Below are 13,117 nucleotides of genomic sequence, written 5' to 3'. Positions count from 1 at the left end.
CAGAAAAAAATATAAATATATGTTATAGAGCATATATTGGTGCAATATTTCTTATTATTTGAGATTTCATATCAGATCCCTGTGCATTACATTGATCCAGCCATCCATCCATTTTCTTATAATCTTATCCTGCGAGGGGTCCTGGTGCCTATCTCCAGCAGACAACAGGCAATAGGTAGGGTTCAACCTGATCAGGTCGCCAGTCCATTGCCGGGCCATTATAATGATTTTTTATCCAAATGAAAATAAAGTAAATCAGAATTTGTTGTTTGTAGCCATTAGGTGAGAGTTCTTCCTCTTAGTCTTGGTTCCTGATCTGAATAAGATCTGCCATAGACTAAAGGATCATGCAGGTTGTGAGATTCGGATATTTTGATTTGTACTCAGTGGATGTTTCTTAGCAAGATAAATCTAGAATGAGTGAATCTTAAAGAGACTCCTATGATCCTGCAACTCTACTACAGATAAATTATTAATAGATATATTCTTCTTCAGCTTTGGCAAACAATATTTGAGTTCAGCAAAAACAATGCTATGTCTACCCCATTCCTGCAAGTAGTAATAACTCTGACATTACTAACAGTGACAGAAAACAAAGACTGCACTGCACCCAGCACACATCCTCTACTCTTCGAGACATGACAGTGATCAGCATCATGACCTTTTACATAGTACATACAGAAAAATCCTGGAGCTACTAAAAGCAGCAAGACTTGAGAACTAGGTTGGAAGTTCACCTTCTAGTACATAAAGTTGCAGTTAAAAGTACAGAAAAAGGTTTAGATTAACTTAGGTTCATGTGTTAAAGTCAGTGTGCAACAATTACCTAAAAGACTTAAAGCCATAATTGCCACACAAGTTGTTCTCAAGAGTATTAACTGAGGGAGACTTAATATAAACATACAAAATATTTTGAAAACTTTATTCCTGTTGCTGTAAAGTAAGACTGTTATTGGAAAATCATCTCTCAAAAAATACATTGAGGTTTGTGGCTGTAATCTTGAAGAAATAATGAAAAGGTTCATGGTGTTTGAATAGTTTTGTGAGGAACAGTAGGCGGAAATTCACCTACCCGTGAACCAATCACCTTGACTTCTACTTTGCAAAGCCTGATCATCTTAGACCAAAAGTTCCATTGGGTAGAAAGACGTCAGTGGTGTAAACACAACTTCTCCCCAAGATGCAAGAACTGTTTGCTTTGATTCTTCTTAGTACTGTTTGTAAGTGCTCTTTATTTCTACTGGATCAATCACTTGCAGAAAAAATAGAAATTTGATGACTGTTCTTTGTTTTTTGATCATTTTTACTCTCTTTATCAGGTATTATAGAAACTGCAGAAGTTCCTCGTTTGATCTCAACAACAGAGTGCAAACTTGGTGACAATGTTACCTTTTCCTGTAAATCGCCTAACGATCACAGATTCGGTCAGTGGTATAAACAGACTCCCGGAAAACTGCTCCAAACAATAGCTACAGGAGTTTATGAAGACATTAAAAATACTGAGACATTCGATAATACTCGTTTCCGATTTCATAGAGAAAACAATGAGATGTTTCTTACCATACATTCTGTTAAAAAAGAAGATGAAGCTGTATACGTCTGTCAAAGTGGAACTGAATTTTCACTAACTATTCATAAAGGATTCCTCTTGGTTGTAAAAGGTAATGTAAAAGCTGTCATTTTCTCTGAAAACAATAACTCATCTTTGAATTTTCAAGTTCTTAGTTCAATTTTATTTTATTTTATTTTATTTTTATTTATCTTGCACAGACTGTAATCAACAGACATCTGTTTATGTGGAACAAACTCCAGATGCTGCAGCGGTCCAGCCAGGAGACACCACCCGTCTCCAGTGTTCCCTTTTTTCAACGAACAGTGAAACAAGACCTCAGTGTCCAGGAGAAAACTTTGTTCACTGGTTCAAATCTGGATCTGGAAGCTCTTATCCAAGTGTCATTTACACTGCAAGGAACGGCACAGACGATGCAGCGAAAAGAAGCTGTGTCTACCGCCTCTCAAAAACAGTAGATAACTCCTCTGATTTTGGAACTTACTACTGTGCTGTGGCTATATGTGGAGAAATACTGCTAGGTGATGGAAGTAAACTGGAAACCAGTATGTATTTGCATTCTGTTCTCAATTTGTTTGTAGATTCTCGTCTTGAATATGTTTGCTTTACAAAGTAAACATTCACCTTTTATTACCACACAAAAATTGTCAGTATAACCTGAGAAATTAAAGCCATCTTGCTAATTTTAATATAATTAGTATTTGTTTATTCGTTGTCTAAGATGCCAAGCATGCCTAAGCATTATTTTTCTTTAGGAACAGAGCAAGACTCAAGTGTTCTTGTACTTGGAGGACTGTTGGGGTGCTGCGTGATCGTGATTATCAGCCTTATCTTCTACATAATTGGAAGGAGAGTTTCCGACAGAGCTAAAGGTTGGCATTTTATTTTTTTATATCAACATTACTAAATGAAAATTAGTAGTTATCTATGAGTTCATTACATTCTATTTCACATAGCATCCAATCTAACCATGTGTTTTTACATAAATACTTTGAGTTTTTAAAGATACATTGTTTGGTAGACTGTCAGTAACAAGAAATTTAATTACTTTTTCAGATTATCAGGAGAAATCTGTATACAACTGAGGCTTTAAAAGTAGACTTCCGTAAAGAAGAAACTATTTGTGAAAGTTTTGTATTTGAATCCTAGAGTTCTCCAATGTCTACACAGATGTACTCATCATATCACTGTTTCTACATCTTTTTCTCATGCTTTTTAAAGACAATAAATGCATTATTTTTTTCCTTTTATCAACAGGAATACAAGGATCACATCATGCTGAATATGAAACTTCCACTACATGTCAAACAAAACCCTTGGTAAACTTAAATTTATTATTTGCAGTCAAGTTAATCTAGATTTTTAGGCTGTGCTCAAAATGAGCAAATCTTCCTTCAGTGTACCTGACACAAAACATGTTTGTCTACAATTTTTATTTTTTAATGAAAGACTCAATTGTCAAATTAAAGTGGAAAATGGACAACGATGACCTGCAAACATGAACTAACTGTAAAATGCCAATGGTGCTCAGTTCATTTTTAACATAATTTTGGCTTTACCACATAGTTTCATATTTTTGTTTTATAAAAATTGTGTGTTTACATTAGATAGAAAACATTATAAAGATAAACCATTACATAATTTCTGCAGTTTAAGTGTGTTTTAGCAATCTAATGTCAAACTTTATTTCAATTTTATTGCTATTAGAAAATGAGATAATATATTGTTTATTAATAAACAATATATTATATGTTTACAGGATAAAGAAGAGAATGTGACCTATGCAGAGGCTTTGAATTTCTCTGCAACAGATGTGGGACACTGCAAGAAGGTGAACACAAAATGTGTGTATTCTTCTGTTAGAGTAAATTCACAAAAACAGCAGCAGCTCTGAGTAGAGCCGCAGTGCTTGCACCACTCCCCCAAAAGCAGATTGAAACGTCAATCAAGCATTTTTGGCACAATCTTTAAAGAATTTAAGGTTGTTTGTCTATTTCTTTGTGCAAGATATTTTATCTCTGTTCATTAATTGTTGCTAGTTTGTTAAAATATCAAGTTTGTAAATCAAATTTAAAATTTATTTGTTTTTCATCCAACAAATGTCAGACAATCTGGCAATAACTTCACTGAATGAACACCAGAGGTTTGTCTACAAATAAATCTCAGCTCTGGATTTGTTAAACAAATATGAAGTTAAATGTAAAGGAGATTATTTCCACTCACTGGTCATGTGTTTGTTAAAAAATGTCTCAATAAAGATATTTGTTTCTGAGTATTAAAATGTCTTAGAATGTTTCTTGTGTATTGTTCTAGTTTCTTTGTCATAGCATATAAATTTTTTTAAATACCAAAGTGTCCTGTACATGTATTTTCTTTTCCTTGTGGGAATTTCTGAGTTCATCATATTTCTTTAGTGTGTCATTCAGCCTGCATAATATTAGGAGCAATGTTGAATAAGAAATTGTTCAGTGAGGACACACAGATGGACGGTCTCATAAAGGAAGGTGGCTGATGTTGCAAATGGTATTATTTCTCATAAGGCCTACAATTGGACAACGAATCCCCAAAGAGACTTGACATTGTTGAGATCATCATCAGATATTCAAAATGCTCTTGGCTCCACAGGAGAAATACTGCCACGAGTGTCCAGACTGAATAATCCTTTCTGAACTGATTAACATTTCTAGAAAAGCCAAGATCATCACAATCACTGAAATAATATAAATGCATTATTTCATGGCATAGTGAAACTTATGCCATGCCCCTGAGCTCTTGCTTTTCAAAATAAAAACTCATATTACACAATCTCTCATTTTTTCAGGTGATGAATGTCTGGTATTAATTGTTTCTCACAACACCGTTACTTAAGCTGACTTCTGGTTTGCAGAGAATACTATAATATATTGCATGAAACTATCAAGATCGTACGGCTGCAGTCTGCATATAATGTCTGTTTGGTCACGTTGTACAGAGCAGAGAGAAATTCCAAGTCTGGCCATGTAACCCATAAAAAACAAATAAAATCAAAACCTATTAATCGTTATTTATTGGAAATTAGATAACAATTTCTTATCCAATTTCTTATTTTTGGTTTAATAAACAAAATACAAGAAAAGATAATGTGTTTTTGTTTTTCTTTTGCTTCAAACATTAAAACAAACTGCTCTTCTGATGAGTTGGAGGAGCTTACATTTTTTCTGCACTTCTCTCTGTTGTCAGACTGTTATGATATGATGACAGTTTTAACAAATACGTAAAAAAAAGTTTATACTGTTTCATAGATTTGACATTATGTCCCTGGTAAATGGACACAGGGCAATAACAATAGCTTTAGCACCGCAAAAACGTCTTCTGTCAAAATTGCACATTTCAGAAACAAGACCGTTCAAAGTGCTTTACATCATAAACACACACACACACACATACACGCACACACGCACGCATTCACAGACAAAAATATAAAGTCAACAATTGTCAAATCCCATCGTTACGATTTGATAAGAGTCATTCTTTGATGCAGACATTATGTGCAGCCAAAACCAAAAAACAAAAAAAAACTATTGGTGCAGTTTCTGCATTTTGTCTATCAGTGCTTGTTTTGGTTTCAAAACTGGAACATCTTGCCTGCACCATTTTGAAAGGAGGACAACTGTCCTTCTGAAATAGGCCCCATTGTCTATCACAATGCTCCGTGGACTGGCTGCTTTGTTTCTTCTAAGTGCAGTGTGTAAGTCCAGTTATGTGTTCATATTTTATGCATTAATGCTATTTAAAAAATCTTCGTGTGAAAGCAAACATGTTTTTTGAAAGTTTTAATATTATTTAGTTACATTTTTCTCTGAGGACTTCTGGTCTTAGTTCATGTGTAACTTCTTTGTCTCTGTCTTTCTCCTTTCGCAGTGATTCCGACTCTTGAGTTTGCTCTGTATATTCCTCTAATTGAAGCTGCAACTGGTGAAAATGTGACTCTGTCATGTAATGTCACTGGCTATGACACCGGATTGTTTTACTGGTATAAGATAAATTGTGAATATATGATCGAAACAGTTGCTCAAGGGTATTTCAAAGAAGTTAACCTTGAAGCACAGTTTAAAAACTTAAGATTTGATATGCAAACAGAGGGCAATGTGTATTCACTCTTCATAAGAAACTTCCAAAAGGAAGATGAAGGTACATACTTGTGTCAGGCAGGAGAAGCCTACAGGATGGCGTTCGTTAATGGCACAAAGCTGGCAGTGAAACAGTATGATGTGCCAACTTCTCAAGAGACTCTGTTTGGCAACAGAACTACAACTGAAACAAGTATGTATAATATTAGTATAACATTAGTGGTTCTATAAAAATGTTGTTTTAAATGAAAAATAAAATTAATCATTACAAAGCTGTAATTCTAAAACATCTTCAACAATAAAACTTGAAAAAAGAGTTATGTGGACATACAAATTGACAGATTTGTTCAATCTTTTAGAAATGTACCTCAAATGTCAAAATTACTTAAGTTATGATTTATGGTATTGCTAATCAGTTGTTGCATAAAGAAAAAGGTGTTTAATTGACCTAACATTTTGTGTTTTCAGAAACAACCTGGGATCCAACGGTGATCGGGCTCTCTGTGCTGTGTGTTTTGTGTGTGATTGTAATCGTTATCCTTGTATTTTTCAGAGACTCAAATTAATCTGACTGGAAATATACTGATGTTTTATTATTATTATTTTGTATTTTTGTTTTTATCTGTACAGTGTTGTGTTTTAGGGGGAGTATCTATTAACTAGCTGATGTTTTTTGCATTAGGTGGTTTTGTTGTATATGTTGTGGAATATAATTACAAATTATTAAATAGGAAATACTTCGGATCCCTGAAGTTTTTAAATATTCAGCTTTAATCTACATGTTCTGGAAAAAAAAGAATATTTTACTAATTTGTGGAAAAATGCTCATTGATATTACAACAATCAACCCTTCTGTTATTATTATTACTGTTATTATTGTTGACTTGCTTTTTCGGCTAGTATTTTGACAATTCATGTTTAGTGATGAGTATCAAGCTTTAAAGGAAGAATGCCTCAGAATCATGAGTGTGGGCGCCTTGCTGTTGTTGGAAATGTTTGACCTGACAAAGATCCAAATGGGTCTGAAAATATTTTAATAAATCCTGTGAAAATTAAGTGTGTTGGATTTTTTTCATCTATATACTGCAAACTTTTTTATTCCTGTGCTTTCATCTGCTTATTGACTTGTAACTACCTTCACTACAATAATATATAAATACTAAACTAAATTAGATTTAGATAAACCTCATTATCTGAAATCTAATTTATATTTGTAATTTCAGGTGGTACACATTCGGTACTAATGATCCCAAAGATTTAAAGATCATGCAAACATGGGTTTTTATTCTGAGAATGAAACTTCTCTACATTGATGTCATATGCAACAATCATCCATTAGCTGCCTTCACAAATGTAGGTTAAATTTTTTTAATTTTCAGACGTAATGATGAAAGAATCCCTCCACCACTGAAAAAAGAATCCAGTAGGGACCAAAAGGTCCTATGTACATTTTTTTGACATATCTCTGCGTCTGTATCAACTGCTGCTTTAGAATGTCAAAAACAAAAAGTTTAGAAAGAAAGAAAAACGACATGCAACAGCTTGTGCCACGTCTGCATTTCCGCCAGTCAAGTATGAAAACTAGAACATCTTGTATATCTTGATTTTGATCAGAAGGTTGCTGATCTCCATTTTCTATCATAATGCCAGGAGGACAGGCTGCCGACATTCTTCTGCTCATGGTTTGTAAGTTCAATTGTTTTTCTTTCCCATTTTGTTCATACTATGTACAGGCACATTTAAGTGCTGATGTAATCCAGACATAGAATAAAATGTAATAAAATTTACAGTTTTATTTCTCTATTTTGGTTTCACTGTCCTATCTGCTTTGAAATGATTATAATTTGTTTTTCTCTTACTTCTTTAGCTGTGATTCAAACCATCAGGGTTTCTCATCAGATCAGTCAAATTGGAGCCTCACTTGGTGACACTGTGACTTTGACATGTGATGTTACTGGCCATGAAAATGTGTCTCTTTACTGGTACAAGGTGAATTATGGAGATATAATTCAGACGGTTGCAAGTAGAGGGCTTCACAGAGTAACACTTGAAGCAGAGTTTTACAGCCCAAGATACAGCATTTTAAAAGCAGGACACGTGTATTGTCTCACTATACGAAATGTTCGCAAAGAGGATGAAGCTACATATGTGTGTCAGGCTATTGCAGCAAACAAACAGGCATTCATAAATGGCACACATTTGGCTGTGAATGGTAAGACGTATTCATTTTGTTCTTAAAACTGCATTTGGGTGTGAAAATGTATGAACTGTGTTAATTATTTGTTCTTTTATCATTCAGGTCACAAAAACAAAATGTCTGTCTATCTGAAACAAATTTCAGAAACAACATCTGCGCCGGTTGGCACAGAAATAACTTTGGAGTGTTCACTTACGTTACCAGAGAAAAATAAAGCAAGAGATCGATGTGCAGCTGAGCACAGTGTATTCTGGTTTAAAGCTGGTTCACAAGACGATCCAGGAATGATGTACGCCGCTAGAAACATCTGTGACACAGAAGCAGGAAGGAGCTGCAGCTTCAGACTGTCCAAAACTATACAGAACCCCTCAGATAGTGGGATTTACCACTGTGCTGTTGTCACATGTGGAGAGATTCTGTTTGGAGAAGGAACTAAAGTGGAAATAGGTAAGTAGTAAAATCTGTAAACGTAAGTAACAGTGATCAGTTAAAATGAAGGAAATACTTCTACATTTTCATTGCCTCAAATGTCACCTGAACACATTTGGAAAAGTTTCCAGGCTAATTATACATATTTATTTAAATTTTATACATGTATTTTCTCTTGTCAGAAAAAAAATGGGATCCTCTTGTCATTGGACTCGCTCTGTTGCTGGGCCTCTGTGTGATTGTCATTGCCTGCCTAATTTTCTCAAGAAACTGACCGTAAGGTAATTCCTCCCTGCAATTTAAGTAACATGCAGTTTTTTCTGTTTCTATATGTTCTATTCATTTATAAATTAAAAAAGATAGCAGTTGTTCAAACAAAAAGAGTCCAAGAGATTGGTTGTTTGATATCTTTAGTATGTCTTAGTGCAAATTATTTCAATTTTTACTAATTTTGGCATCTTAATCAATTAAAACTTAAAGTGTCTCGCTCCAGTAGCTAAATGTGAAATAACAGCTAACATAAATTTGTTACTTTCTCTCCACATATATTTCTGTGTCTGTGTTAAATGTCAGTAAATGTGACCCATGGAAACACTTTACTCCTAAAGAAGACATCTAAAACTGGCTACAATAAGCTTTTCAATTTGCTTCCATGCAAACACTGTTATAACATAATGCAATATATATGAACTGTAAACAATATGCAGAAAAAAAGACACATGCTGTGCTATAAACCTTTGCTTTTCTCATTATTTTCTTTGTTTTATTTTCAAGTTTAGTACAAATGCCAAATGAGATGAAACAAATCTATCCTCGAAAAATTTCCAAAGACGAAGATCACGATGAAAGCTTCAGAAGCACAAGCACAAAAACACTGTTGTTTCCACTTCATTAGTAAGGAAGCTTGTTATTGTGGTTTCCTGTATTTTGACCTGGAGTTGCTCTCCAACAGAATCGATGGAGAGACTGCCCTAGACTTGTGTTAGCAAAGTGAGTCTGGAGTTCAGGACATGAAGAAGTGAAAAACAGAATACAGAGTTTGACACCAATCGGTATTTTGCTTGCACTTAGATGAAACAAGTCTGAAAGTCGTTTTCTTCCCTAAGTTGATCTGTTTGTTTTAAATATATTGAACTGAAGAAGAGATATGTGAAACCTGATATTTTCAAAGATTGTTTACTTATGTGCTTAGCTTCCACACAACTAAGATATTTTTCTGTCTGTTTTTTTTTGTGTGTGTTTTTGAAGGGTTTGCTTTGTAATGATGTATTTACTTTGAGTAAGCAACAATGCTGCACAGTTCCAGTTAAAGTAATTTTTAATGTATGTTTTTTTTCTTTAATTTTGTATGGTGAATTTTGGAACATGTTTTGTGTCCTAAATGTAGTTTTAGTTGACATAACATGTTTTGAAATTATTATAGTAATGGTTAGTTTAATTGTTACAAAATATTTGTTATAAATAAATGGTGACATGTTTTATGCATTATAGGAAGGCTCCTTTTAACATGTATAAATGTTCAGTCATTAAGAAATGATAGATTGTTTCACGTAAGGCTCCCTTTTATCATTTATAAATGGTTATTATTCACAAATAAATTGTTATGCTGTACACTTTACAATAAGTCCCCTTCTTGGCATAATACATGTTTATTAGCCATTGGGAAATAAAAGCATGTTTTAAACTTAACAACAAGGCTCCCTCTTAATGTTTAATAGTCAAAATAAACAATGCAATGTTTTTCACGTTAAAATAAGGTTCCTTTTGATAAATGTAGATACTTGTAAACTAGTTTGAAATGTTTAATATAACAACACTAGATGAAATACATAAGTAAACAGATTTGGCTCACTTTTTGGTAAGAAACCGGCCAGTTTTTTTGTTGTTGTTTCTTTCTCACCCTTAATGAATAACCTGTTATGACTAATTAATAACATTTTTATGGCAGAATTAATCAAATGACTATAAACTATTTATTAGCCGTGTACAAAGGAGCCTTGTTGTAAACTGGTACCAGTTTGGTGGTCAGATGAAGCACATTGATACCACGGTTATTACACTATATCTTAGTACATTTGACATTTGGCATATTCCAAGTCCTGCTGGAAAATGAAGTCTGGATCTTCATAATTTTTTGCACAGGGATGAAAAAAAATCCCTGTTTTAGAAACCTGGATTTACAGCCCTGAGTAAAAAGCAGTTACTTTAATAAATCTATCAGGCTCTGTGATCCTCAGGATTTGGGGTTTTCTCTGAGGTGCAGGTGAGTTTCAGTGAACCTGATATCCTGGGAATTCAAGAGCTACATGTTCCTCTTGTTTCAGACCTCAATTCAATTTTATGTAAAAGGTAAATACTTACCTTGTCCGCTTTCAGTGTTCATTCCGAACAAAAACATTAATATAATTTGTGGAAAAGGTCACAAAATACCTATTTTTTTCAATAACAAATTTTGTTTAAAGGTGACTTGATACAAATCTTATTATTTCACTTGTGTCCCTGGATGAAACATTAACTATCATAACGTGAATACTCTTTCTTTTTTTTTTTTTTTATCAATATCAAATTCTCCAAAAAATACAAAATATCACAACAGAGTGAGTCACTTTAGTTTTATTGGACAGGAGGCAACATTGTGTTGGGAATTTGTTACAATTGAATTAACCTGCATATAAATTGTAGTGTAAAGCCTGGTAGTATTTTTAACATCTGATTGAAGTGTTATTACTTTTGTGTATTTCAAAAGGGATAATTTGCATCACATTATCCCTTAATAATATACCAGAGTTAGCCAAGAAGTCTAGTTTTCATTAGCAGTCACTCCGAAAACTGATATTTAAATAAAGAGCATTATAACACCAACTCAGCCTGCATGGGTTTCACCAACCCATGCAGGCAGTAACAACATGTAGGCATGGTTTTAGAGGGAGTGCACTCTCCACTTTCAGCCAATCAGGACGATATAAATTTTAGAGACTTTGAGTATATCGTGAGTAAACCTTCATTTGGGCAGCAAAGTGTCAGTTCTCCAAAATGCCTTTTGTCACTCTGATTAGAAAACTGGCTGCTTTGATTCTTCTGACTGCAGCAAGTAAGTATACAGCTTTATAAAAGAGTTTAAAAATTAAAGTTTCTCTGTGCAGTATATCATTGCAGTTAATACATGGCTGATATTTAACATTTACCTCCTTTTTGTAGCCCTTATTCAGACTAATGAAATTCCTCATCAGATTGCTTTGAAACTGGCTGAAGTTGGCGGGAATGTTACTCTGGAATGTCCAGTTTCAAAGAAGGAGCGCAAATTCATCTACTGGTACAAGCAGCCGCTTGGACATATGCTCCAGACAGTTGGTTCAGGAAGTGTGAACGAACCTAAACTGAGTGAACAATTTAACAACAGTCGCTTTAATTTAACAGCAGGGATTCTCAGAACTTTCTTACTATCAAGAATATCAGTAAAGAGGATGAAGCAACATATTTCTGTCATAGTGGGACTGCTTATTTTCACAGTTTTGCTGCAGGGATATACTTGGTTGTAAACGGTAAGCTCTGTTGTTATTCAAAGAGATCATTTTAGAACAGACAAGATTTTCATATAATAGTCTTTATTATCAATCTGTTTATTTTTCCTGCATCCTAGATCATGACAGTCGAACACTGACTCATGTCAGACAAACTCCAGAGACAACATCAGTCCAGGAGGGGGACACAGTTAATCTCCACTGTTCTCTTCTCTCCGAGACGTCTGTAAACTCTGGTCAATGTCCAACTAAAAACAATGTATACTGGTTCAGAGTCGGATTCGGAGCCTCCCATTCAAGCTTTATTTATACTCACAATAGCAGCTGTGATGCTCAGCAAAGGAGCTGTGTCTACCGACTGTCAAAAACTATACAGAGCTCCTCAGACACTGGAATATACTACTGTGCTGTCGTCACATGTGGAGAGATCCTGTTTGGAGAAGGATCTAAAGTACAGACAAGTATGTATAACAAAGTGTATGTACTTGAAGCACTAACTGAATTTTTTACAGTTTTGCTCTGCTCAATGCTTCTGGTCAAACTGAAAACTGCCTCAGTTTTCCATGAGCTAATCAATATAACAAATCTAATACTGAAATTGGTGTATTTTTTCATTTGAAATTTTTTACATTTTTTAAACAAAATTGTAGGTTTTAAATTCTGGGAACTGCCTGACACCTGTGTGTCATGCCATTACCAAATGATCAACTCTTTATTAGAACATTTTTCTTTCTCTGAGCTCATAAATTGCACTTTTACTCATATACTGCACTTGGGCGGGGGAATAAAATGACAAAGACACTGTGTTAGGTTATTTTAGTAATTAACATAGTCTTAATCTATACATTTTTAGCATAAATACAAAGCCCTTCACCACTCTGCCAGGACAGGTATGTTAAAAAAACATGGACAATAAGTGGATGGATAGATGGATTATTTATTTATTTTTCTGTCTTTTGTAAGGTGAATATGTGGGACCTGTTCTCATTGTCCTCAGTGTGCTGTTAGGTCTTTGTGTGACTGTGATCGCAATTCTTATATTCTTCAGAGATTAAAGGTAAGATTATTATTTTGTTTATAAACTGTTAGTTTTTTACAAAATCTTTCATTTATGCTGGTAGATACGGTGGCCCTGCACCTCAGGGCCACCGTATAGGTAGAATATTAGAAAACATATGTTATGGTCCATATCTGACTATTGGTCAAATATTTTTTGTAAATTATAAAACTGAATGTTTATAAACATAGAATATTTCTACTTTCACATCTTGCAACTCATTTTACTAAATAA

General features: G+C 34.1%; 1 protein-coding gene and 1 pseudogene across 1 annotated transcript; both read left to right on the top strand.

Annotated features, from left to right (window-relative positions):
* Positions 1-1,146: 1,146 nt before the first annotated feature.
* Positions 1,147-3,837, top strand: LOC129354960 (uncharacterized). Its single transcript, XM_055024529.1, has 6 exons — positions 1,147-1,220; positions 1,320-1,661; positions 1,771-2,115; positions 2,326-2,442; positions 2,828-2,889; positions 3,330-3,837. Exons 1-6 carry the CDS (start codon positions 1,181-1,183, stop codon positions 3,462-3,464), a joined length of 1,041 nt encoding a protein of 346 aa, XP_054880504.1. The 5' UTR covers positions 1,147-1,180; the 3' UTR covers positions 3,465-3,837.
* Positions 3,838-11,324: 7,487 nt separating this feature from the next.
* On the top strand, positions 11,325-12,881 carry LOC129354968 (uncharacterized; annotated as a pseudogene).
* Positions 12,882-13,117: the final 236 nt, after the last annotated feature.

This window comes from Poeciliopsis prolifica, unplaced genomic scaffold (genome assembly GCF_027474105.1).
Source record: "Poeciliopsis prolifica strain line A6 unplaced genomic scaffold, Auburn_PproV2 SCAFFOLD122, whole genome shotgun sequence".
Classification (NCBI taxonomy): domain Eukaryota; kingdom Metazoa; phylum Chordata; class Actinopteri; order Cyprinodontiformes; family Poeciliidae; genus Poeciliopsis; species Poeciliopsis prolifica.
The sequence above is the reverse complement of the archived record's forward strand: the minus strand, read 5'-3'. Positions and strand labels throughout refer to the sequence as shown.

What these genes read in the sequence shown, in the direction of transcription:
- LOC129354960 (XM_055024529.1), top strand. Translation starts at nt 1,181, where the DNA reads ATGCAAGAACTGTTTGCTTTGATTCTTCTTAGTACTGTTT. An exon ending in ATTCCTCTTGGTTGTAAAAG is followed by an intron (nt 1,662 to 1,770) that starts GTAATGTAAAAG and finishes TATCTTGCACAG; the next exon opens with ACTGTAATCAACAGACATCT. An exon ending in AGTTTCCGACAGAGCTAAAG is followed by an intron (nt 2,443 to 2,827) that starts GTTGGCATTTTA and finishes TTTTATCAACAG; the next exon opens with GAATACAAGGATCACATCAT.